The sequence below is a fragment of the Corvus kubaryi genome, unplaced genomic scaffold (genome assembly GCF_017639235.1).
Source record: "Corvus kubaryi isolate FWS band 111438036 unplaced genomic scaffold, C.kubaryi_AGA036_p1.0 64999, whole genome shotgun sequence".
NCBI classification, from domain to species: domain Eukaryota; kingdom Metazoa; phylum Chordata; class Aves; order Passeriformes; family Corvidae; genus Corvus; species Corvus kubaryi.
In genome coordinates this window covers 135,594-162,581 of record NW_024581680.1, presented here as the reverse complement: position 1 = coordinate 162,581, position 26,988 = coordinate 135,594, and the positions used below count along the sequence as shown (strand labels likewise).

The 26,988-nt window shown below is 38.5% G+C and overlaps 1 protein-coding gene across 1 annotated transcript in view; it reads right to left on the bottom strand.

Moving 5' to 3' along the window:
- The window catches only part of LOC121672836 (dynein heavy chain 5, axonemal-like), a 146,322-nt gene that overhangs the window by 31,060 nt on the left and 88,274 nt on the right, over nt 1-26,988 (bottom strand). Inside the window, exons 58-67 of the mRNA XM_042045738.1 lie at nt 20,329-20,547; nt 17,611-17,787; nt 14,031-14,225; nt 12,637-12,792; nt 12,177-12,359; nt 9,071-9,241; nt 8,269-8,647; nt 6,868-7,139; nt 4,818-4,982; nt 252-519 (exon numbers count right to left, since the gene is read on the bottom strand). Coding sequence (XP_041901672.1) covers nt 252-519; nt 4,818-4,982; nt 6,868-7,139; nt 8,269-8,647; nt 9,071-9,241; nt 12,177-12,359; nt 12,637-12,792; nt 14,031-14,225; nt 17,611-17,787; nt 20,329-20,547 — 2,185 coding nt within the window. The remainder of the gene's footprint in view (nt 1-251; nt 520-4,817; nt 4,983-6,867; nt 7,140-8,268; nt 8,648-9,070; nt 9,242-12,176; nt 12,360-12,636; nt 12,793-14,030; nt 14,226-17,610; nt 17,788-20,328; nt 20,548-26,988) is intronic.

Below are 26,988 nucleotides of genomic sequence, written 5' to 3'. Positions count from 1 at the left end.
TGGGGGCTTAGAGGCCCAGAAAACATGAGATAAACATCTGAATATGAGGAAACATTGTGGAAGTGGGGAAAGATCCTGGACCTAAGGAGGTGCATGGAGGTCCAGAAGACCAGGGGATGCCCAGGGACACAGGTCAGTATTGTCCAAGACTGGCAGCTGCAAGTAGCTGCACAGTGAAACCAGCATTACTTTCTGCCCAACCTTCCTGGACCAGCAGTGATCTCTCCAGTGGGAAGGGAAGTCATTCCTACCTTGAGGAGGTTCATTGGTAAATTTTATAGAGGACTGTAAAAGATTAATAGGAAACTCTGGGTGAGTCTCTGTAGTGATCCAGGTTCTGAAATCTTCACTCACAGACTCTTTTGTCATGATGGTGTCCATTAATTCATTAAGAAACTCCAAGCCAAGGTGGCAGTTCTGTAGAAGGAGCCATCCTCCATCTTGCATGCACTGATTTAACAGGTGCCTTGCATGGGCTTCCTGGCCCTGACCCATTGAAATGGCACGACATGGAACGTTCTGAAAGTAAAAAAGAAAGTTCATTTTGTATGTAGCTCCTTAGAATTATACGCAGGATGTATTGGTTCCATAGATCCATGTGTAGTGATATTCTGCCACAAAGAAAACCATCAATATAAATGGAGACTGATTATATTAAAACAGAGTAAAGAAAGCAAAACAAACAAACAAACAAAAAAGTAAAACCCTTCAAGTTCTTCTTATCTTCCACCTGTTGGAAGAAAACTACACCCACTGGAAATAATATCTTTTTGCTGGTCTAACAAAATCTATGGGATAAGACAACTGAAACACTTTTTCAGCTTTTTCACAAGTTTTCCAAATAAAGCAAGACATAAATATAGCCTGACCATTCTTTTTCCTGTGATGTGGACTATCTTGAGATGAGCAGATAATAATTAACGCAACAGTGTAAACCCAGCATTTCTGGTGACATTTTACTGTCTGAACATATTGCATTTAAAGGAAAACTGTTGGTGAATCAGGTAGGACAGGAAACATTGGTTCACATTTAAGCATTGCTCAGGAAACATCCTGTATTGCTAAATGGCAGCTGTGGAGCCACCGATTCAGAGGATTCTAGTCTGGTGATCCGCTAGCTCTAGCAGACCTCGAGCAGATCTAGATTCAGGAGAGACAAAGCTTATAAATGCAAACATTAGAATTCTGGAAGTTTATGGTCTCTTCTCTAGAGGCTATGGGAGAATAAAACCAGCTGTTCAGAAAACCAGAGGATGATAAAAGCTGTCACAAGGGGATCTGAAATAGATAAGCCTGAGATCAGGACCACACAGCTCTGTCAGTAACGTGCAAGCAGATCCTCTCGTGCTTACTGTTCTTGTTACTCTTGTACTTTTTAAGCCTGGCTCAGGTTGTCTGCCTAACTCCTGCCAGAGAAAACCAGAACTATCAAACCCAGTTAAACATATTATTCTGCATACATATTGAGGGCAAAAGAATAGGTGAAAAGACTTTGTTTCGTGGACAGTTTAATGTTCAAGACCTACAGCTGAGTACCCCTCATGCAATGAGCGATGAGCTGCATTATCAATCTGGGCCTGCCTTCAGCTGGCTGAGAGCTACAAAGGTTAATCTTGACCTGTACAGCTGCTCAGACTCTCTCACTGTGAAACAGAAGAGAAGGGAGACATCCGCTCCTAAACAGCATGGAGGAGGCTGCCCTACTTTTGCAGGAGAAGAAGGTTAAGCATATGGACACAAACTGTGCTGGGTCATTTGGCCTTAGGGTCAGAGCATGGGCCCTGACCTGATTTTACAGAACAGTATAAATACAGCTGCTGTATATGATCCCCCATATCGTGGCAAGATTTAAGGAGACAAGAAAGCAGTTCAACTCTACTCTCAGGTCAGTGAAACCTGAAACTGTAGCTAAAAGAAGCAAAGCTGAAAGCCTGTGAAGTTGGCTATGTGCCAGAGGACCAAAAAACTTCACCTTTTCTAAGATGCATCTGAGTACAGCTAGCACCCCCTTAAGTCAAAGACTATGACTACCCCTGCATAAGAGTGCATAAGCATTCAGCAGGTACATTATTCCCTAACAAAGCATCTTCTCATCATTTGCTCTTCTCATCAATGTTACCTCTCAAATGTACAATCATTAAAGGTTATGGAAACATCGAGAGAAGGAAACAATATTTTTCACTATGAATTGTCCTCATTTTACCCATTCTGAAAGAACTCTATCGAAATGTCTGCATAGAGAATGTTTCTTTCAGTAGTGAGTCATATCAGCATATCCATGTCATCTTAATACATTACTATACAGATGAAAATGCTGGCATTTTAGTCACCACAGTGGCCCTGACAGTTCTGTTGAAGTTTCTGTGCACCATTCCCTGAAAGAAGAAACTATCTCTACAATAAAAAAAAAAAAAAAAAAAAAAAAAATCTGATTTTAATGGAGTCAAAGTGCTGGTATAAGAAAGTTCATTTTAATCCTGAAACTTACATTTTCACTCCATCTTAGAGTGAAAGTAAAGGGGGGCAGAAATGCAATTATTTTTAAGATAGAGCTTGTTTGGTTTATAAACGAGGTTATATAGCTCAGTAGCCACAGATACTGTTCTCATTTCTTTGGGAGAAGGCCACCTGAACAACTAAATTTTAGAGTGAAAAATACATTCTGGACACAAATTTGAACATTACCAACTGCAGAAAACTGATTTATGCTGTTAATATCATACTTAGAGGTACCATCAGAACTAGCAATCCATCTTAAGACTATAAATCATGACTGTAAAAGGGAAATCATTGAAAAAAGAGGTCCAAGTTTTTTCATTAAGAAGAAGAAAATCCCAGCACCATCACCACCCCCCCTCCAAGATCAGATCCTTGGTACAGCTAACCTATATTAAAGATTTAGTCTGGAAAACAGCAGAGAAATCCCAAAGAAAGACAGGAACTAAATACAATTTGTTGACATACTAGCAAACTAAACACAAAGGTCCCTGGCAAACGTTTCTGAAAACTAAATTATTTCTAGACACATGTTTCAAAAGATAAAGAACTGCTGAAATGCTCCTCAAGTTCCACATTGTTATATACATTTTTTTTAAAAAAACACCTGTGTTTGTATTTTTTTTGTGGAATTTGGATGGCTTTTGTAAACTTTGAAGGTTTCTATATGCTGCATGGTTAGGTCTTTACTTCAAGAGATTAGGAAAGGACTTTACAGTTAAACAGTGTTGTTGACTTCATATTTACAGGTGACACTAGAGTTGAACTTCAGGTTATGATGGCCTAGCTGACGTTGCCTTGTTCATAAACCATGTGTGAATAAACAAGGCAATCCCTTCAGCTCTTTTGCAACCTCACTTTCCATTTCTTCCATACAAATTTCCTGAAAGCATGAAGATATATTAAGACTGTCCACTTGTCCTGGGTTACAGTGTATTCTATTACCATCCTCAGGAGCTGTTGAAACCAGGTGGGGCAGTGTTTCCTTGCCTCCTCCCCCCAGACTATCTTTCTGTTCATGGCCCATCATTGTCCTGCCACATGACTCAGAGATAACTCCCTCCGGACTATCTTCTTTAATGAGCCTCATCAACACTTTGCCTCATGACTCATTACCCCATTGTGAGATGCTCCACCCAGAGGGAGGAACCAAGCATCCCATCGTGGATATAATCTGGGACTCTGAACACCAGAGACACCGGCTTCCCACTGGATTTCCAGAGGACAGGAGCTACACAGCCACCATTGGACTTCCTGAGGAAGAGCAGACTGTTTTACTACAGGATCACTGCTTCAGAGGACTGCAGCCACCATTCTACCAGACTGCTACCACCACCCTGCCTAACAGGGTGTCAGGTTGTACCTTGACTCTGTCAGTTTGAACCAGTGTTCTCTTTTACTTTTTTTCCTTTTCTTTAATTTCCATTAAATTGTTATTCTGACTTGGTGCCTCCCACTGGTTTGTTTTCAAACTAGTACACCACTGCAATACACTTTTGGTCTGACAGCAGACAAGGATCAAAATAATGACTTCAGATTTAAGATTCCTAAATTTAAACACTAAGTGAGAGGTCATAATTTAAGCCATCTTCAACACAGACAGACAAATAATGGTACTGATTTTCAAACAGAACAAGCATCTCCACTTTCTAATAAATAAGCTAAAGTGATTTGTGGGTCCTCCCCACTTTTGCAAGTATGTCTTACTTAGTGTATACTAAAATTCTGCACCATTAAATGAAGATGCATTCTAACAAGAGGGAAAATTTATGGAGGTCTACCATAAATAACATCTTCTTGGGAAAATTTTACATGCGTCTACATTGTGAACCATAAAACAGTGCACAGAGCACCTTAAAGTGATGCTGTTCTGTAGGAAATGTTGAATGTCTCCATCAAGTGCACAGACTGAATGCTAGGGTGCTAAAATTAATTTCTCTTGTCACCATATTTATGATTTTTTTTCTGTATCTTCTTGTAATCATCATTACTGTCAGCTCCTACAGTGAATGCAACACAATGTAAACTACAAGCGTTGCTTTGTTCTCACAGCTCAGTACCTCTCCTCATAGTAGACTATCATAGTCTGCTGGATAAAGATGGAGGTCTCATTGCAATCAAACCACTGCAAAAAGCAAGACTGTGACATTTTTACTTCTTAATAAATGCATTTTGGCTACTGGTCAAAAATTAACTTCCAGAGAACACTAGTATGAATATCATTATTTCAACTTCTTTAAAATGTGGAAATACCACTTCTAGTGCAAAGAAGAGTTAAAAATATCTTTATCAGATCTAGCAAACTCAGTTTAGGAGGATACCTTTGATTTTGCAAGACGTTCTATATTTTCAGTGGGATCAGACCCCACTGATAAAAGGCATGTCAAAGGTGTTCGACAGTCACTTTCTCTCCACATTGCTTCCATTTCAAGAATAAATCCTTCTGCATATTTCCCTCCAAGAGATTCTGCAATGTAGTGACGAGCCTGGGAAAAAAGTTACCAGAAAAAAATATATATATTTCTTTTTTTAATTTAGCATTAACCAGTGATGTGGAATTTACCAGCACCTGCACTGGAAGGCAATGATTGTCTAAGCTTTAATTTTCAGTTTTGGCATAACAAAAGTTACAGCCCACAGGAAGCAACCATTGAAATTCTCAGACAGCAAACTTCAAACAAAAAAGAGAAAGAATTCTGCTCATGGAACAGCCATCCTGTGAACACTGTTGTTAGAACATGCTAAATGGGTTTTTTTAAAGAACTGAAAAAAAAAAAAAATCCATGCAGAATAGATCCAGTGTCAGCTCTGAGGACAGCCCAGATATTGCCCCTAAATTACTGCCTGCTAAAACTTGGTGGATAGCCAAATAAAAGAGTTTCTCTATACCAGTTCCATTCTCAGCTCCTCTAAGCATGTATTGTTGACACTGTCTCTACAGCATAGTGGATTAGACAGATCTTTCATCTGACCCAGTTACAATCTCCCATATATTTATTGGAACTTCAAACAAATTCTCCTGTCCAGTGGTTATCCAATTCAAGTCTCTTAGGCTGAATATCTATTTCTACAAAACATAAACTCAGTTCAGACTTGATCCTTAAAGGTCAAACCTTCCTTACGCCTCTATTTTTTTTCTTTTCACACACATTTTCTAAAAGAACTTCTAAAGATACCCTAGTGCATGAAATTCTTCTCTGACTGAGGCAATTTCCTAGCTATGCAATGACTACCACAGATTCTGAGGCATGTATGATGATGAGAAGCCCTGAGGAACAAGGTGAACCAAGGAAGATGTCAATTGCAGGAAAAAACCTCTCAGTCATCCCCTATTACGTAATTCTGTCCTAGTGAAGACAGGTAAAATTTCTAATACTTGGGATAACACAGTAGGAAAAGAAGAGATAAAGAAGAGAGTAACAAAAGAGATACCCTCTCTCCTCAAAAATTAAAATAATTACTTTTTCTTGAAACCATTGTTCCGAGGCATTCTTTTTCAGAGATAGTTGTGCAAGACAATAATAAATAATTGATAAATAAGCTGATAGATAAGTGTTGATAAATAAGCAGTAGCAGCTTTATTATTTTGCTCTGTTTAAATTATGGCAGGTGGAGCTCACCTACTTCTCTCCCACTTCCTGACTGAGGAGTAGAAAATGAAAAAGGATGGAGCAAGCCTTGTTGAAGAAGAGGTCCATGAAAATACTGTGTCCCCTAAATACAACACAGATACTATCACAGCATGTAACATGTAAAGTTGAGATATACAGGAAAGAAAAACTACTATCCAGTAGAGAAAGAAAAAAAAAGTGAAAAGAGGGTACTCATAGGCTCATATGACTTTTACACCCACATAGAGAAGAAAAATCAACATATCACAGACTGTGGACAAACTGCTAGTCTACTGCAGTTTCTTTTATGAGATTTGCCATGACACAGCCTTAATTATTACTTCCTCAGTAGAGAGGGTAAGTAAACAGTTTATCTGCTGTTTTAGTGCACCTGTCATAAAAGTGAATTGTTCTTTTTCCACCTCTTCTGTGAAAAAGAATAGGGATGTCTCTTTTGATTCTCCAAAGAAATGCAACTTCTTTACAGGTGTCATGACTCCACTTTGAAAGCACCACACAAAAAGAATGGTATTCTTGCAGCTCCAATTCGTTTCATGTCCTGCTTCCTAGTTCATTGCAATTAAATAAATTAGTGTTTTCACCCATATTTTTAATGAGCATTTCAATATCTGATTTTTCAAAATAGCTCACTCTGCAACAAATATTATGGTAACAAGAAATTCAGAGAACATAAGTTTGGAACTAGCAGTTCTTCAGGAGATGTCACATGGCATAACCACTGTACAAAAGTGTATCTTACTTGGGCAATGGTGTGATCAGGGCACCAGCTACGGACAAGGAGAAGTTTATGGAATTGATCCAGTAAGATGTCATAACCATCAGGAATAACAGCTTTTTCAGGAGCTTCCTCATCGAACCAAGCTTTCCAAGACTTCTCATTCTTAACAATTTGCACCAGAAGTTGATTGAAAGGGTACAAGCTAGATAACTGCACAAGATTGAGCCATGTCGTGTCAAGGATCCACTTTTTTGGTTTTGGTTCCACAGAATTCATATCCAAGCTGGCACCACCTGCAAAGTGAAAAGTATTATAGAGAAAACCAAACATTTTTAAACAGAAGAATGACAAATAATAAAAAATACTTATTTATATAATTCAGGGAGTAACATTTTATGTAAACCAGGATACAGAGACCTACAATTTGCATGGAAGAATCATTTAACAAAGACCTTTTTGGGAAGTGGTTTCAGTTCCTCCCAAAGCTGATACCCCACTAATTTTTGTGCTGCTTCTACTCCATCTGCAGAGTTGGAATAAAACACTTCTACCCAAAAGTATACTCAAAACCAGTTCTTCATACCAGATGTAGAAAGGACCTCTGGTTAGTAGAGCCTCCTTTCATCTATATTAAAGAAAAAGAAAGCACATGGTGCATTCATTTCCAGCACTGTGCAATGTCAACAGACTCTTAGCTCAACCACCACTCAGCCTCACACCCATTTGCACACCCAGCACAGCTGAGCCACAGCTGAACAGTTACGCAGTGCTTGCCAAACAAACTGAGATATTTGGATGCCAAGCACCTGACTGTACTTGTCTTTGTACCAGGTTGCACTTATCTTATCTTGGAGACAGTGAGGTCAGCCCCCATCAAATTTTATACACCTTACTAAAATTTTTCTTTGTCTGTGTCTGAGTAGTGACATATAGTGGTGACATAATGCAATGCAATATAAAAGTGTTTTCCAACATGTAACAGACTTCCACTTTTTTGTGCTGATACTTAAGGCTGGTACAGAGTCCTGAAGCATTCACATGCCTGCTCATCAGCCATCAAGAGAGCTTTCGCTTATTGTCTACAATCTCACAGACACACATAATGGGGCAGCTTGAGAAAGAGGCAGATGGTAGAGACTATAGGTTCTCTTACAAAGTCATGGACTTAATTTTTTCCCTTTTTGCAATGTATAACTGTTAAAATAATCCTCATCTAAGCATTGTTTTGATAAAAAATAATCTATATTGCTCTTGTTTTAGAAAATGTGTCTCTTAATTCTTTCTTGGGTTGCATATGCTTTCATTCACCAGTTAAAAACCAGTAGATCCACAGGATATAACACATTACTAATGCAAGAACTGCAAATCTGAATTTGGCAGTTCACAAACATATGTAAACAGGAACATTTTCAGAGAAATTACCTTTGATCAGTGTCTCAAACTCAGTGTGTGAAATTTTCTTCGCCTGCAAGTCAATCTTCAGTGCCAGAAGCAGTGTAAACAGGAACCTGTGATTTTCATACAGCCCTCGAACTGTGTACTTGAAGACTTCATAGGTGAGATGCTCGATGATATAAACTACCCTTTTTGCTGTGATCTGAGATTTCCGAGATCTTTCCACTGATAGGTCAAAAATGCCAAGGAACTGCCGTAAGGATGTTTGGTACATGGCATTAACCGAGCTCATTTCCACGATTAGGAAATAAAGGATGCTACCACGACCTGCCACGGGCCGATACTCTTCACGTGCAGTATTGATTTTCACCTCTGTCTCCACTGCTGTGTTTAATTTTTCACTGACCTTAAAATTAATGGAAAAGACCATGAAGATTAAGTTGTATTACTTGGGATTTATACTACACAGGCAAAAAGAAAAGGTCTTGATTAAGATCACAATAGTATTTTTAGTTGAGCTTTGCTTCCTTCTGTCATTGTTTTAACACAGGCATCGTGTCTTCATGTGTTCCAGCTCCTGTCACAATGGGAATTGATTCAAATTTACACCTGCAAAACATGCCTGGAATATAGAACAGTACCCAGGTAGCAGTTTAATTTTGGAATTTTTTATGAAGAAAAAATCAGTGTTTCTACTATTTATTTGTTAAGAAATCAGATGTTATATAGTGGCTCTGAATGGAAAAAAAAAAAAAAACAGGAATGAAAATCTATATACAGTCTCCAAATTACAATTACAAAATATATCATCAGTACATTCAAAATTCACCTCTTCTGCGGTTGTTTTAGTGACCCTTAGGACTTGTATCAGAGACTCATCTTCAACCAACGAGCTTTCTGTACTGGTTAGACGGCAGAGCAGGTTATCTTCAAGCTCCTGCATTTTCCTCTTGTTGGATGTCACTTGTTCCATCAGTTTGATTCTTTCTGCTTCCAGTTCCTGTATTCAAGAAATTTGCCTTAGAATTTTTAACATCAATTCAAAGAAAGACTTCTTATAAAGACACAGAAAACATGGGATTTCATGCATGTCAGATTGGGGACTTTGCTGCCTTTTTCATAAAATACAGAAATATTACTAAAATTTCTGTACTAAAATAATTTATATGCACACTGAATATATATATTTAAATAATTTATACTGCATTTTTTTTATTAATGCAGCATAAATGCTGGAGAACGAAAACATATCAGAATTACCAGGAAAAGCTTCCTCCTAGTAAGGCGCACAAACCACTAAAGATAGTTTCCAATAGGAAGTGATAAAAGCCACATTACATTGAGTACTGAAAATTAAATCAGATAAAGGACTGAAAGATGCTTTGTATGGATGGATTTTACATTGTGAGCAAAGTTGACTGGATGATCTTTCCATTTCTAATTTCTACAATTCTGTGATTTTGAAAGATACAATGCTCTACTCCTTATAAAACAGGAAGTGTTACAATTATTATCTATGTCATATGGATTTTTGTGCCCTTTCTACAAGACAGACAATGACAAGAGAACAAAGGCAGACGAGTCAACACAATGCCAAGTGAAATGAGGCATCTAGACTGCACAGTCTACACAGCTCAGGGATACCCTTGCTGCCTGCCTTTATTATAATCAATCAAGTCAACTTTCCTATACGAAAAAAAGGGGTGGTTAATAATAGTCTATCTACACCTATGGCTTCAGTTTATTTTCATTTTTGTCAACATGTCAAGTTAAAGAAAAAGGAGATGTACAGAGTTATACAGTACAGGAGAGATTCTCCTGTATTTCAAAGAAGTGACAAATTTCTTTATTTTCACAAATTTCTCATTTGGAAACCTGTTTGAAATATGTTCTAGAGCTACAGAGTGTAGCTCTGTGGAAGCTACAAGTAACTGCTTCCCAAAAGAGGGGAATGGCTTAAGCATCAGTAATTCAGCTTTCTACACTTACTCCTCTTTCTATACCATTAATGCAAAAAAAGATTAGAATTACACAAAAGGAATACTTCCACAAAACACTCAAAAATACATTTAGCTACATGCCTAAATTCCACATAAGGATGTGCTTGTCCAAGATCAGACACTTTACCCATACTATTTGTAAACCTTTAAAAGGCATCTTTCAGAAAATCAGCAAATATACCAAGTGCAAGTTTTTGTTTGCAAGGGAACTTCACAACCATATTTGTAACATAAAAATACCTGTTCTGAACAAAAATAGTGGCAGCAACTTCATTATCAAAGTACAAAAATATGCTGACTTTTTTTTATATATTTACAGGATCAACCTATAAAGCTGAGAAGAATAAACACTTCTTTGATCATATTTCATTGATCACTAGAGCAATGTTGAAGAATGTCTTGGTTCCTTTAATCTATTACTTTAGCTCAGCGATCATAAAGTTGTCTCTTTATAATAGAAAACCTGTTCTTCAGAATCTCTGCTCATGTTGTGTCTTTTCTTTGAACTAAATTTTTCAGAATCCCATTGGCTCTGATTATCTACACCACAACATTCATCTCTTACTGAGACAGAAGAGACAGAACAACCATGATGTCTTCATATCTGCCAAAAGAAGTTTAATAAATGTTGATCAGCTGCAACCATGTCCCTGTGCAGCAAATAGTGCTGATATTAACCAGGCTCCTTTGCAACTCTCTTCAGCGGATGTACAGCATTGGAGGAATACTTTTCAGTGACTATATTTTGGACCCAAAATGCAGTCTAGGTGCTGCTACACACATTCAGTATGAAGTCTCTATCAGTTCTGTACAGGAAAAAAAAAACCACAGAGCAAGGGTATCTTGTGGGAAGAGGAGTTTTATATGTAGGTCATGAGGAACCATTTCACTTCTATCTTGATTTAGACCTCTCCCTCCCTTCAGAGGTTAGTCAGGATACTCCCATTCACTCCTGCTGATGCTGTTCAATTTTGCTTACAGAAACCTACATCTACTGGAGTAAAGATTAAAAGTTTTTGCATTAAAAGTTTGCATAGCATTTTTCCCACCCCGTTTTTTCCCCAGTACCTGCTGTTACAGTTTTTCTGTTTTTCATGGAACAATTCACAGGAAGTTTGTGTATTGCAATGACTTTCCAGCCTCTGTTTCTGGCTGTCAGACTGAAGGAAGGGCACTTAAATACCAGTCCTTACTTCAGTAAAGGCTCATTTTGAGCAAAGTGGAAGGGTGTTGGCTGGAGAAATTGACAGCACCACTAAAGAGCACTAGAATATGCTTTGGGGAATTCAGAGGAGGAGTGAATTCCCGTAGGTAGGGAATTCTTCTCTCATGAGCAAGTCTACCTGTGCTACTTACTGAAAGCAGCAGCTCTGCTAATCCAAACCTTAATTTTTTTCTCTCACCTGAGAGAGAATTTTCTTCCTTATATTAACTTCCACATAATCAATGCAAATTTTAGTAAGAGCAGAGTCAAGTCAGTGTTCAGGGCTCCTTAAGAATCTTTTATCTTGCACACTAGAGCCTGGCTGGCAAAAGTAGTTCAAGTTCATAAGCATTTTTTCATGTAATTCAAATTAAGTTTAAAAAGGAATTCAGAAATAAAAGAGATTTCTGACTGAACAAGAAGCCCTTGCTGTATATGAAGGAATAAAGTTGTTTTATGTATGTCATGTATATGCCTATGATGTATTTTTAATGAATAATTTTCTTTCTTCTCTTTCCAAGGCCAGATCTTAAAATAAATGTTTAGGTTCCCCCATTCAATTAAAAAACAGCTCCACATTGTCTTTCAGCAAGCAAATGAGCAACCTTTAAACTTTCATTCACATTTCTGTTCCTGCATTTGATTTCAACCAAGCCATTGAATATGTATGCACTCCTGGTGCAGATACTGAACAAGACTTCCCTCTATACAAATACTGCAAGACTCAATACCTGCTTTTCTGTGAGGATGACACGGCCAAGGAGCTGATCTTCCAGCCCTTTCATAGTAACAGTAAAGTCAATCACAGCTGTTCTTGCACTAATTTCTGGAGTATAAACAGGATTAGCCACTTTTGTTGTCATATAGAGGGTAAACCCCTTCGCCAGATCTACCTCCTTGTCACCTACTTTGACCTGAAAATAAAACACATTTCTCAATTTTCAAAAGCCTAATTCAGAAAAACTGTTATTTTATCTAATGAAAAATTTATTGACTCCCTTTTTAACATTTTCATTTACACTTTTTAAACTTTCTGATTAAGAGTAAAAAGGCCCTCAAACAACCCCATGAGTTCACTACTCATTTTCTAACTGTTTTAAAGATATGAATCATGTCAGTATTCAGACTACCTGATACTCAACACCTGTCCTATTTTAGGGGTTTTAATTTTATGTCTACAATTCATCTTACCTTGTGTGCAGAACCAGATTTTATGAAATTTTTTTCCAAGATGTTATCTAGAGCAGGATCAAGTTCCTCTCCAATGTCTTCAATTAACAAAGGTCGGCCAAGGGACAAGCAGTCTTCTATATGACTTCTGAAGAACTTGTGGTTCATAGCTGTAACCTGGGAAGATTGAGTCACCATACAGCATGCATTTGAAAGCGCATGGAAAACAGCATAAAATGTATTGCAGCTCTAAAAAATTATACTCATCCTGGGATATCTACACAAATGATTACATTTTAGGGACCAACACTTGCCTCTGCTGACATGAATGGAAGTTTTGCTTTAAACTTAGGAGGATAGGAGATCACATTTCTTTGTTGTTATCTATTTACTTATTTATCTTCATATCTAAATAATCATTGTAATATCTTAATATATCCTAAATATAAATAGTATTATGTTTAGAACAGTAAAGTAGGGATATATTTATGGAGTTCAGAAAGGGAACCAGTGTTGCATAGGAGGCCTCATCTGACATCAGACGTTCAGTTTCCAATTCAGTTCCACCAGTCTTAAAATTGCTAAAAATCACACAGACTCCTTTTCATTTATTTAAATTTAATATCATTAACATAATCCTTTGAGATGATAATTGAATAGCCTTTCCAGACATCTCTTAAGTCATAGGTTTTGGGTGGTTTTGTTACCAGGAAAAAAAAATTAGGATAGACGTGTTTTTAAAATAAATCCTTGTCTTGCAGGCAAAGCTCTTTGAAAAAGGTATAATTAAAATATCTAGAGGCACATTAAACAGTATTAAACCAGTATATTATTTAAAAATCAATACTCTGTCCCACCACTCTGCACTTTTTGTTTGTTATAATGTAGGCATATGTGTATCCACCAAAACAGCATGTTGCCTACATTTTTATTTCCAATTCAGCTGAGGGATGAAGCTCGTGTCTGGGTGACCAACAACAAAACACTAACAAGAACACAGCAAATTACAATATCCCAGGTGTAAGCCATAGTCTAAACACTTGTGTATTTGGATTCTTGACATAACTCTGTTCCTCCTGGATGTTACTGGGGAGAACTCAGATATAGAGGAGGAGATGCAAGTCTCCAGGAAGGTGGAGAATGAGACACAACCTTTTACTTCTCTCTTTGAGTCTCTTTCACTATGACAAGCAATTAAAAGATTCATCATAAAAGCAGATATGCCATAACGTATCATTCCAAGCTATTTTGCCCTGATATTGATACCCTGATATAGGGTACAGGTTCTGTGCCAGTCTTGTTTTAGTTTCCGCATAACTGTATACCAATAAACATCAGATTTAAATTATACATAGCCAAAGTATGATGACACAAATGACACACACATAAAAAAAACTTGTAAATTAACTATTTACCTGAAGTCTGTTATTCTTTTCCTTATTTTTAATCCAGATTTTTCCTTGACCTTGTGGATCAATCAGCAAAGGATACCTAGATGCCTTTGTGACAATAATGCCATTTTGAATTGAAAGGTCATCATTTGGAAGACCCTGGAGGTTCCATTCACCCACTGTAGCATTGTCAACAAGCATACCAGTAAGGTTCAAGTTCTAATAGAAAATATGCAATTACAAAATTAGTACCAGTAGAAAATATGTAAATACAAAATAAGTGCCAGTTAGAGGAGCTATACTAAAACATCTCATGAATGGTTTTTCTTCTTACTCTGATCAGAATGCATGATAGTGTATTTGGTAGTTATTGCTTACTCTCTTTTCTTTAAAGTTCAGTGGCTTGATCATTGCAGTTGAGCAGTAACGAAAGTGAATTCTGTTGAGATTGTGATGTCCATCAAAGAGTGTCAGAAAAACTCAGAAGCCAGTTCAATATCTAATGACAAACTGATTTTGGTATTGGCAAGCTCTTTTCCTGTAAGTTCAAGTGGATGTGTCATCTTTCTCACAAGAGCTTCCACCTGCCTTCCAAGTATGAATACAGGATGGCTGTGGGAGACTTAGAGAATAAAGATGTGCTATAGATCATGAACATAACCATGTTCATAACCATGAACAATCATGAAAGGTTATTGCTGCTAAGCCAAAACCCTTCACAGTTCACATATCCTCCTAAAGTCTGATTTGCACTTGTCAAATAACTTGCTTTATTATATTCACTATGAAAAGTGACTGGCCTCTCAAAATTGCGTATGTGAAGAAAACAGTGCTGAAAATAGCAAGCCAAACTCTCCAGTTTAGAAAAACACCTTAGCAAGGATTGAGAATTTAAAAATAATAAAATCGAAGGTGGTTTTTTTTCATTTGCTCCTTAATTTTTCATTCAACAATTCCTATTTGTAGGCTTTTTCTAAAAATATGTTTGAAAGAAAGACATGAAAGAAAGAAAGTAAAAGCCTGCAAATCTTGCAAAAATCACACAATTCAGCATCTGAAGCCTAAAGAAAAACTTCAAATACTGTGAGAGTTGTGATACAATCCTGAGATCTAATGACACCAGGGGTTGCAAGACTCCAAAGCTTTTTTAACCCTTTGATTTTTTTACTGCTATATTATTGAAGACTCACAATGAAGAAACACAAACCATTCTCAGAAGACAGAGAAATTTTAGGAATCAAATTTCCATTTGTGTGAAGGACAGAAAAGCATTTAACAGCCAAATTTTTCAGCAATTGGAACCTAAAACCATATTTAGCTCCTTAAGCAGATGAGTAGGATCTAAACAGCTTTGAACTTTTTCTGACCTACAGCTAGAAGTATCAGTCACCCTGCAACTCTGAAACTCAGTTAATTTAAGTGCCTAACTAAACAGATAGGTGGCTAATTTTAAACAGTTCTTTTTAAATTGTTAAGCCTAAATGACTCATACACCCCCAATCAGTTAGTCTGTGACAAAGTAAGGCAGATGTCAAGCCTTTTCCTTGAACTGCAAAGCTGCTTTCTTTCTTGTGGTGTGAAGTATCAAGAAAGGCCCATATGCTGCCTTTTGTGAGTACTTAATTCCCAGGGAAAAATCAAAACTCTCTTCCATACACTATGATTGAAATCATAATTCTGTCTTTAATGGTAAATATGTTTTGAAACTTGTTAATTATGGCATTCTCCATCTAACTGAGACATACTGGGGGGGGAGGGGAAGCAAAATAGAAGCAATAAGAGAGCATTCCTCAAATTTTCAAGGATGCAGCCAAATAGTAATGTGGTCAGAACACCTTCATGGAAGCAGAATTTTAGTTCTTTATGTATTGCTTTCTAAGGACATTACACCTCTAATTTCTTATCCTTAAATGGTAAGACTCTTGACAGATATTCCCCAAGGTCAGTTGCTTTTAAGAACATTTTGTACACTGAATTTGAGAAAGAGTCTCCCTGGGAGGAGTGTATGTAGGATAACTCCCATGCCACACTGGTAAAGAATCTTGCCTGAAACTGCACTGCTGCTGGTACTTTATTAGTAAACCCATCTTGGCCTTACATATTTTTTATCATCAGGAGCTTTCAAAGAGCTTTACTGGGCAAATCAGAATCATTCATCTTTTAAGTCATGGCATAAACTGAGCTGGATTGCAAGTTTGACTCTGTCAGGTCAAGGTTAATCAGCATTACAAGAAGCAATATGCTAACCTAACATAAAAAATAATAAAAAAGATATTCACAAGTAACTTCTGTGAGGTGAACAAACACCTCATGGAAAAGAGGTCTCCTTAACAGAGGATTTAAGTGCCAAATCCCAAAAAAACTGAAAAGAAGATGCAGCTCTACCTTTAGCTGTTTCACAATGATACAGCTGTACACAGGCTGCTCAATAATTCACAGCACTATTCAGCAGCAACTTCTCTGTCACAACCTTTGACAGCTGAGAACAGGGGCTATTTGAGCTTAATGCCTCAACTCCTGTGCTGAGAGGAAGAGAGAGCTCCTCAACTATTTGTCCAACCTTTACTGCTGAAGAAAATGTACACAGGTACTCACAAAACCCAAGTGGAAGGCAACATAGATTACTCAGAAAGACAGTTTTGATTATTATGGCTTAAATTCTGCCTTCAGCATGAATGCATCTTCCAGGTACAGGGAAGAATATTAGACAGACCTCCTAAAAGGAAGAGTAGGAATAGGAGCAAGGCTGCTGCTGGCCATGAGCAAATCCTCTGCACCAGAACATCTGCCAGGTCTGGCACTCCTGAGGCAGATAGTGATAAAAGGAAAGGACAAGATTCATGCAAGGCATCCTGCCCTGTGTCATAGCCAAGCATGCAGGTTGCTCACTTTAATAAAGATAGAATATGAAGTGGCAGGAAACAGAAACTGAATGATGGAACCATAGCTCCACTGCATTTTAGGCCACCTCTGTTCACACAGACACAGGTCAGTGAAGGAGATGCTGCAATGTCAGCCTCACTGGGACAGCCTCACTGGTGACAAAGGTGCACGGATTTAAAAGCTAGCACTGGAGCAAGCCAAAGTGCTGAAGTGCTGCAAACCAAGCCTTGCAAAATCCAGGGTTTGTTTAAATCAGTAATTTCTACAAGATACTTCAAATTAAACTAAATTAAATGTTGTGGGTACACAGCAGAGGGTATGACAGGAGGATATTTACTGATAATACACAGGGGTGCAAAGGTGATGTTACCTCTTATGAAAAAGTAAATGTATTCTAAGCTGATAAATTTTACTTTGTTTCCAGTATTATGCTATTTCTCCCCAGACAGCTGACCTCAGACAGCATTTCTCTCTCAGATTTGACAGAGCAGTGTCCTACATACCAATCTTGAAATGCCTGACAGTATAAAGAGGAACTTAAAACATATTGGTTTAGAAGCTCAGTTGTCAACTGCTCAGATTTTTTATTTATTAAAGATTGGATGGAATATGACAGCCTGTATATAATCTTCCAATTATGTACTTTTCTGGAATGAAATGCTCCACATATAATTTCTCAGCAAGGCAAAGAATAAGGTCAGATCAGAACATGAACACTTACTTTACTGTATGGAATCTTGCTATTGTCCATCTCTTTCTTCCACAATTGGAGCAGCAAATTCCTGTACTCCTGATTGAAAGGTCCAGAGTAAGAGAGAAATCCAGTGGCCAGCAGAACATTCCCCACCAAATTAATAATTTGATTTTGAAAGTTTTTGCTGCTTGCTGTCCAGCGAAGCTGTATGTAAAATATTGAAAAGAAGTTAGCTTAAGCAGACACAAAACTAACAGGAAGATCTAACTTAAGAATTCATCTCCTTCTGGTAAATATTTTTTCTTGAGAACAGTAGTATTTTTTGCTTTAAATAATTATTTCAGAAGTAGAAGTTTGCTTGGAAGTGATGGCAACCACCTGACCAAGTGGAGAAAAAGCATCTTTGCGAACAAGCTGGTCAAACTGCTAAGAAGGGCTTTAAAGGAGGAATGGAGTGGCAGTCAGAGGAGGACCAATAGTAGTGTGAGGGAGTGGAGAACCGGGCTGGCAAACAAAATGTGTGGGGTGAGATAAACAGTAGGGACCTCATAATTAACAAAATAGGGCTAACGGAGGACCACCCTAAGGACACCCACATAAACAAAGAAGTGTCCACCAGACAGAACGGTGGGGACAGCTTTCTACTGCTTATAGGACATTAATTATCACAGCTGGGCACCCATCTGACGTGCTTCTACATGAATGTGCACAGCATGGAGAACAAATGAGGGCTCTGCAAGTGGTTGCAGTGTTGTGATATCATGGGGGTCACAGAAACATGATGGAAAGACTTCCCTTACTGGAGAGCAGCATCAGCTGTCTATGGGTTTGTTAGGAAGGACAGGCTGGGGAGGTGAGAAAAGGGGTTTTCCTTCATGTGAGAGAGCAGAGGAATGCATGTAGTTCTGCATGGGAGACTCAATGATGGACAATATGCCGGTTGGGAGCTTATGGGCTAGCATCAGAGGGAAGTTCCATGTGGGAGATGTGTGTGTCTGTCACAGACAATGTGATTAATAAGCAGTAGATGAGGGCTTTTTCAGACAGTGGGCAGAAACCTCACATCCACAGGCCCTGGTCTACACAGGGGCCTTCAACTGCCCAATATCTGAAGGGACAACACAGAAAGACACAAGCAATCCTTGAGGTTTTAAGGAGGGTATTGACAAATGTTCTGAACACAGTCGAGTGAGGATCTAAGGAGGGAAAGGCAGTTTGCTTAACCTCAGACTTGCAGATAAAGAACTGATCAGGGATCTAAAATTCAGGGGCAGCCTTTGCTGAGATTGTTTATCCTTGAACACCGAGAGTGCAGGGGAAATTTGTACACAGGTATCTTTGCACGCAAATACCTGATGGGAAGGTGTAAAGAGGAAGATGCCAGACTCTTTTCACTGGTACTCTATGAAATGACAAAGGGCAGTGGACACAAATTGGAATATAAGAAATTCAAATTCAGCACACAAAAAATCCCTTATTTCAGTGAGAGTGGTCAAAAACTGGAATAGGCTGCCAAGGGAAGTTGGGGAATCCTTGAAGATATCCAAAACCCAACCAAAAAATGGCCTGAGCCTTGAGTAGTGGGGAGGGGGAGGCTGTGTTTTGGGTTAGATATCTCCAGTGGTTTCTTCCAATCTCAATTATTCCATGATTCTGCAATTTTATAAAAATTATTTTTTAATGTATTAAAAAAATTAAAAATACTTAACTAATATTTTTGCTTATTCCTTTCTTTCCAGATTGCTGTTCCTTTACAGTCACTCTGCATGCAGTCTTGGTAAGGACATACACATTTCAAGTTTAGAAAACACACATTTAACCCAGTGTCAGTCTTGCCCAATAGTCAAAGTGCCATAGAGAGTCTTTATTTTTTTTGGCTGAATTTTCAAAAGTAGAGTGGAATAACAGGTCTTACAAGACCTCATAGCACAAGGCTCCAGAAAACCCACAAAAAGACACTGTAATTTCCTATTTTTGTATTGCTCTTAAATTTAGAAATTCATTGAAAAAGTATGATAAAGCATCTAAGATTTTTGACTGATGTAATTTGAAAGGCAGCTATGCAAAGAAATGCTGAGGTCCTGACCTCACAGGACCCAATGGTTGAAGTCAAAACTCTAATCAATTTTGACTTTGTGTGAAATGAATGAAGGAATTAACAAAGCAAATAATAAGAGAGGAAAAAAGAGTATCCTGCTTCCTCTGAAAACCTTCAGGCTGAAGCCAGAAAGATCTGCATAGGAAAGGTAAATTTCAAGCTCACTGCAGAGGATAACAATTAGCCCATAATTCTGCAAAAGGCTCCAGTAGAAATCTAAGCTTCAATTATAATTCAGGAAATTAGTCAAGCTTCAAATTTGTATTCTTGTATACTTGGTGAGAAAAAGAGAGTAATCCTTCTTATAAATATTTTAGGGCAATTATTTAGGTTAAGCCTAATTCCTCTTCTTACTAAAGCTAAAAGGAATTTGGCTCCTTGGCTTTAAATCTGAACTTTATCCTAATACGAGTCATATGATATAACACAAATCTTCATACAGAAGACTTAACACAAGAAATTGCTTTACTTTGTTAGATACATTAACTTCAAGGAAAAAAACTGCTACCTATAACTAAAAAAAGGGTCGTATGATATCAAGATGTCACCACACCTTGAGTTTCTCGAGCACTGTTACGATCATCACGGAGCATTCTCAAAACCGCGCACCTGCTTTGTGCTGGAAACCTACGCACGTGTGCTAATACCTTTTCTCCACCCAATCCTTCAATCAGAGCTGTGGCATTGCTCATCTTCCTTCTGCATGCCTCAGCATCATCAAGCAAGGCCTGCTTCTCTTTCACAGCAGCATCATACATGGCTTGTACTTCATCCAGTTCCATTTGCTTCTTGTCCAGCTGATTTTGTGCACTATCCAGTTCCATTTGGGCAGCCGCAAGTCTTCCTTCTTGCAAAGCTAAATTTGCCTACAGATATTTAAGAGCAAAAAGTAGTTAATACCTATTATTTGGCAGAAGAAAATGAGATTCATTTAATGGCACATACTGTACTGTATTGGGTACTTTTAAAAATAATACATGTTTAAGACGACAGAAGGCTTTTTTCTTTTTATTTCTGGAACAGAAGCATAGCATTAAAGTTATTCAAGGCAATCTTAAGATGTTTTAATAATATTTTCAGAACGGTCTATTGATCACACAATGACCAATTACTTAAATCCCAATTCACTTGAAATAGCTGTAAACTAGACATATGAGGCAACCTATACAATTGGTGGCCTTATATATATGCCTCCTGTAATACATTCTCAGTGCAAAAGAAAATTAATATTGTCTTCATTAGTTATAAAATAATGCAAATTATAACAGAAACTAGTCTTCTGCTCTCTTTTTCCAACAATTACTTCTACAACAAAAATATAACAAATATATTTTTTGCTCCTCTGGAAAGTAAAACTCTAGAGACTTTTTTCACATCTCTCTATAAATTTGCATGATGAGTTACCAGTCATTTAAATGTGGCCTCTTAACTTTTATATTCCTAACAGGGTTGAAAAAAATATTCTGTGAATTCAGAATGTATTTTCATATACATTTGCAAAGGATTAGAGCCTGACAAAGCTCTTATGAAATTCACACTTACAGATAAAGGTTGATTCCATTTACTCTGAATATTTAAAAAAGCTTGTTTAAATATGTGGCAAAATATCATGTATCTTATTTCTGGTTTTTTCTCCTATAAGAGTTATGAAGATGGAAACCAAGAATCTGTAAAACCTGTTTTATTATGAATATGAAACTTGACACTCGCATTACATCATACCAGAAGCGTAGCAATAGAAGGTATCTCTTTTAAGGGATAATTCTTAGTTAACAGTATAATCATGGGTTGGGGTCTGGTGTATTTCAAAAGAGAGGTTTGTGAGCAGGGAATTAGAGAAGCATATATGTACTAACCAGTGAAGTAGGTCACTAATAGCTGCGTACATGTATGTTGTATACATGTGTATTGGATACAGGTGAATCACATGTTCTGTGTCCAGGTATATTAGCAAGCTAGGTGTATGCAGACAGTATATGCTAGAGAAAAGCACTGTCAGTAAAATTTCATTACCTGGTCTGTTGACAGATTCTAGAGATAAAAGAATATTTTGGAATCCAGATGAACCAGTAAAATGGTTGCTCATAAAATTTCCATCATGTAAGGATGCTGAAATATTTTTACCTCACTGTTTATTAAAAAAACACATTAAAAAGCATCACCTGGAAATAAACATTGCTCAATCAATGAGTCTTGATTAAACCCAGATAAGCAGATTTCAGAACTGCTGTTATGTTTTAGTGAATCTTGGACCATTGGGTTCCAACAGCAAAGGAGTTTTGAGGAGGTGATGTAGTGTTACTGTGTCCTGCACCAGGGGAAAGGTGGGGAGGGTGAGATATAAGAGAGAAAGAGAGGGAGAGAAAGTGTGTGCAGGGTTCCTTCTGCATCTGAATAAGACAGGTCTGACAACAAATGGTTTAATAAGAAAACTGCCTTAAAAGATTCATAAGAAGACAAACAGTGAGTGAACTTCACATCCCTTCAAATATTGGACACTCCACATTCATGCAGCATCAGACAGAGCCTGGATAGTTTTTCCCAGGGTATCCTGTGCAGAGCAGATCCTGTCCATGAAGAGAAAGCTTTCTCTTTTGGTCATTCAAACTATTTTAAACTCCTCTTACTATTCCGTCTTATTAAAGCAGTCACCTCATTTAGCCATCTCTTGTCAGGCCTTTCTTACTGAGATCCAAAAAGAGCTCTGCACCAGCCCTCTTCTACCTCCCCCAGGCACCTTCCCCACTGCAGAGCATCCTTGTATCCTTAAATTCTCTGAGGGCTAAAAATGGGAGTCAGACAATATTATGACATATTGTTTCAGCCCCAGCTGACAGATACTGAGGTTACAAAGGAAACAAGATCCTTGGAACAGCTGGAACAATGGAGAACTTACAACTGGCTGTGTGGATTCATGTAACACCTTCACATTCATCACAGCAGGGTATGAACTTCAATGGAAGAGGATGGGCATGTGAATTCCCAATACATATGGAGCAATGATGCCTTGTAACCATGAAAAGCAGGTCTTTGTGCAGCAATAAACTACTCAGAAAAGTGCCAAAGATTGATAAAACAGACTTCCCCATTGTCCTGGGTTGCAGTGTATTCTATTACCATCCTCAGGAGCTGTTGAAACCAGGTGGGGCAGTGTTTCCTTGCCTCCTCCCCCCAGACTATCTTTCTGTTCATGGCCCATCATTGTCCTGCCGCCTGACTCAGAGATAACTCCCTCCAGACTATCTTCTGTTAATGAGCCTAATCAACACTTGGCCTCATGACTCATTATCCCATTGTGAGATGCTCCACCCAGAGGGAGGAACCAAGCATCCCGTCGTGGATATAATCTGGGACTCTGAACACCAGAGACAATCTTCCCACCGGGTTTCCAGAGGACAGGAGCAACATAGCCACCACTGGACCTTCTGAGGAGGAGCAGACCCTTTTTCTACAGGATCGCCGCTTTGGGAGGACTGCAGCCACCATTCTGCAAGACTGCTACCACCACCCTGACTAACAGAGACTCAGGTTGTATCCTAACTCTGTCCGTTTAACCCAGTGTTATCTGCCTTTATTTTTCCTTCCCCCTCCTTTTATTTCCCTATTAAATTGTTATTCTGACTTGGTGTCTCCCACTAGTTTGTTTTCAAACTAGTACACTGTACCGGTTTGGCCAAATTTAGAAATATATCCTCTGGGAGAAGGCACAACCACCCTTCCCCCAGGTTCAGGAAAAAAAATAAATTTTCCTCGAAGGAAAGTGAAGATAAAACTATTTATTTAACAAACACACGGGAAAGGAAAATAATGCTAAATGATAAAATCTTTCCCTGTGGAGGAAAAACCTGGGAAAGCGTTAGAGTCCTCCCTTTGGTCTCCTTGGAGCTGGGGCTTGGGCCAGGCCCTCTGTGCCCAGTGGAAAGTCCTCCCGATGGGCTCTGATGTTGAAGCAATCAAGCAGTCCAGTAAAAAAGGGAGAAAATCCGAAATTTCAGGGAAGGAAGAATTCAACTCTCAGTCTCTCTCCGGAGAACAAAGCAGCTGAACCACTGGCCAAAAAAAAACTGTTCTGGGAGCAGCAAGCTGGGTGCTTCCTCCCTCCCCTGCTGCAGCTGGGAAAACCAATTGCTATCTGTGTGTGACCTTGAACAAGCTGCAAACTGCTTTGAAAAAGTTTTGTTCAGTTTTTTCCTTCCCCCTCTCAGGCTCAGTTTAGAGGTATAGAAAGGCACAGGAATTAATTTCTGGGCATAGGCAGCGATATGGGATACACATCATAAGGTCACCCCAGGACATACACCCATTCTTAAAAACTCTTAAAAGGCTATCAGCTTTGAAGGTGTAGGCACAAAGAAAAAATTGTCCAGATTAGTAAAAAAAAGTACATTGTATTCTAACATGAAAAAAATCCCTAAAATTATTTACACAAGACTTCACAGATTTTTCTGGAAGATGGCCCATAATAGGAAATTATTTTATAGGCAATTTAACCAAAGTTCTCAGCCAATTTTAGAGTAACCATAACAAAGTATAAGACATTATAATATTAGTTTGATTTATAGTCTACTTGATCATATGTGATGAACAATGGTTGGTTGCATGAGAATGACAGCCAGCATGCCAGGATGACCAACCTATGTGATTCCCAAAGGCAAAAAAACTACTTGTTCCAGATGACCCTTAGAAATCATCACTATTTGCTCTCTCCCTGGTTGGTTTTTATTTTTTTTTCCAAACTTGACTTTTCAAAATTACATGGGTACAAACACGGCTTTTGTATTGACATCACTGGCTGGTTGGCTGGCAGCCTCCTCTATAGAGCTCTGCCATGAGAGCAGGAGGCAAGCTCTGCTGCCAAAGAGAATCTTCTGCACAAGAAGACTATTACAGCTGCAATCAGCCCCATACAAACACTTCCAGCCTAAAATAGGCAGGAAGGAAACATGTTTCCCAACCACTAAGAACCACTGCGGCCTTCCTAATTTTAGTGGCATTGCTCTGTGAACAAGCTTCACACCCTTAATTTCATCCCTCTGAATCATGCAGCAAAGCAAGGATACACAACTTGTTCCAGTTGGATGCAGTGTGAAAGCCTGAAAAAATGGATTTTATGCAAATGAATCACGAGGATTTAAGATACGAGGTCCACAGTTTGATCTGTGCTCCTGGAGAAGTGGTGCTATGCTGGAACATGCCTGGACTCATGTGAGAACACCAGCTTCAGTCTTTCCTTGCCTTTGGCATTGTGGGGAACCAGACAGACAATCCTCTCAACACCTGCTCCAGCCAGTGCTGCTACCTGCTCTCTGCATCCATCTGCATGGGGCAGGTCCCGAGACAGCACCTGTGCCAACAAGGGCCATAGCCTAAAGAGTTAAGCAGCTGTTTTGCCTTTTTCCAAGCTGCCCTCACAGAGGACTTCACAGCAGGTGGTGAAATGATCCTGCCCCTTTTAAGATTTTTTCATTTCACACAAAACCAGAACAAATAAACACATAATTACAGTCACAGCTAGACTCTTAAATGAAACATGCCCAGGACCTTTCTCTGGCACTGAAGTTAACCAGCATAAAACAGCTCACATTAAGCTCTCCCAGCCTCTAAAACATGACTGCATACTGACAGCCTTCTGGGAATGGCTCTTGGACCAGGCTAGCTCCTGAAATGTGCCCAGAGACTACTGAAGAATGCCGCTTAGCCAAGACAAAATCTACACTAGGGATCATTCTAACAATTTAATAGTGCAAATGATGACTTTCCAGTGCCCAGAAAAATTCACTAGTACTATTTAATTTACTAGTATTCACATAGACATTAAGTTTCTCGCTGCTTCATCGCAAACTCAATTTTGCAAAGTACGAAGTGTATCTGACCCTGATCCAAGGAAGCTGTTCAATAAAAATGACTTCTCCAACAAAAAGAAGCCTCACACCACTTAATTCTATACCTGCTCTTGAATGGAATGCCCAGATCAACCCCAAATCACTCTGAAGAGCAACTGCTGCTCAGTAAATTCAGGAAATGTTACTAGGAGAATCCCATTAAAAAAAAAAAGCGTCCAAAACTTCAGAAAAGGTAAGAATGATTTGGAGCTTTCCTAGCACTTCTCTTGTTAAAGAATTTCAGCTTTCCAAGTCCACTGTTCTTACAGTCCATTGAGCACTCACTGCGGCTGGACTAGGCCAGAAGGCTTCTTGCACTTGGACTCTGTCACTCTGCTCCTGACCTTCTGGGGATGTCCTGAGTGCTCATCTTTGCCTTTGCTTCAGTCCTGTTCTGGGCACATGGCATCTGACTGAAAACTCTTCATGGAAATGCAATTTCTAAACTGCCCCTGTCCCAGATTACTGCAGATTTTTCCTCTAGACACTCCATTGGTTTTGGATCAGCTTTCTCAGAGATTCAATATCATGATATGCTTGTATCCACCATTATTTAGGGAAAGATTGTAAAAAAGGCAAAGACATACAGGGGTTTTGTAGACATTCCAAAATCAATGTTTTTACCTCAACAATACAAAATTTAAAAAGATATATATATATATATATATATACACACAGATGCACATATGCATACAAATATACATATGTACACGTGCAAACATGTGCAGAGGGACACTAATAAAATCTTGGCCTCACTTTCTTTGCTATCAGTGACCACTCTTTGGGATTAAAATAACCTTTGAAAAGCACAGAAATCTCTTATCTGCTGTTCACAGTCTGTGCTAGCTAGTGAAAGACACTCCATATTCTCTGTTCAGTTACATGTCCTGACCCCACTCTGTTTTGTTAGGCGACATAATCCTCCCCCTCACCCCCAGAGTACATGCTTTCCTTCCACAGTTATTGTGGACCTTGAATTCAGACTTGCATGCTTGTTTTCCTGCCCAGTAGGCATCACCTTTACAAGGACACACTTATTTAAAAGGACAACTATCAAATTTCAACACTCCTTGACTATTACCTCTTCTTCAGGTGCAAGAGTTCCTTTCATTGCCTGCTGCAGTTTTTAGTTCAGTATGGAGACGAAAGCAGAAAAGGCAATAAAGTCTCATACTTAAAACTGAGTTTCACAGGGAGAATCCTCAATATCAAACAGAATTTATAAACTGTAGACAAACTTCCCTTGACCACCATAACAGCCTAAGGAGAACTTAATTAAAGTCACTGGAGACATCCCTAAGGGAAATTACACTCCTATACACAGTATTTTAATTAGAGGCTAACAGCATCACAGCAAAAGTCAGGGCTTCTCCATTCTGCTCTTATATTCTTCAACTAACAGATAAGGAGCAGATGGTGTTTCTA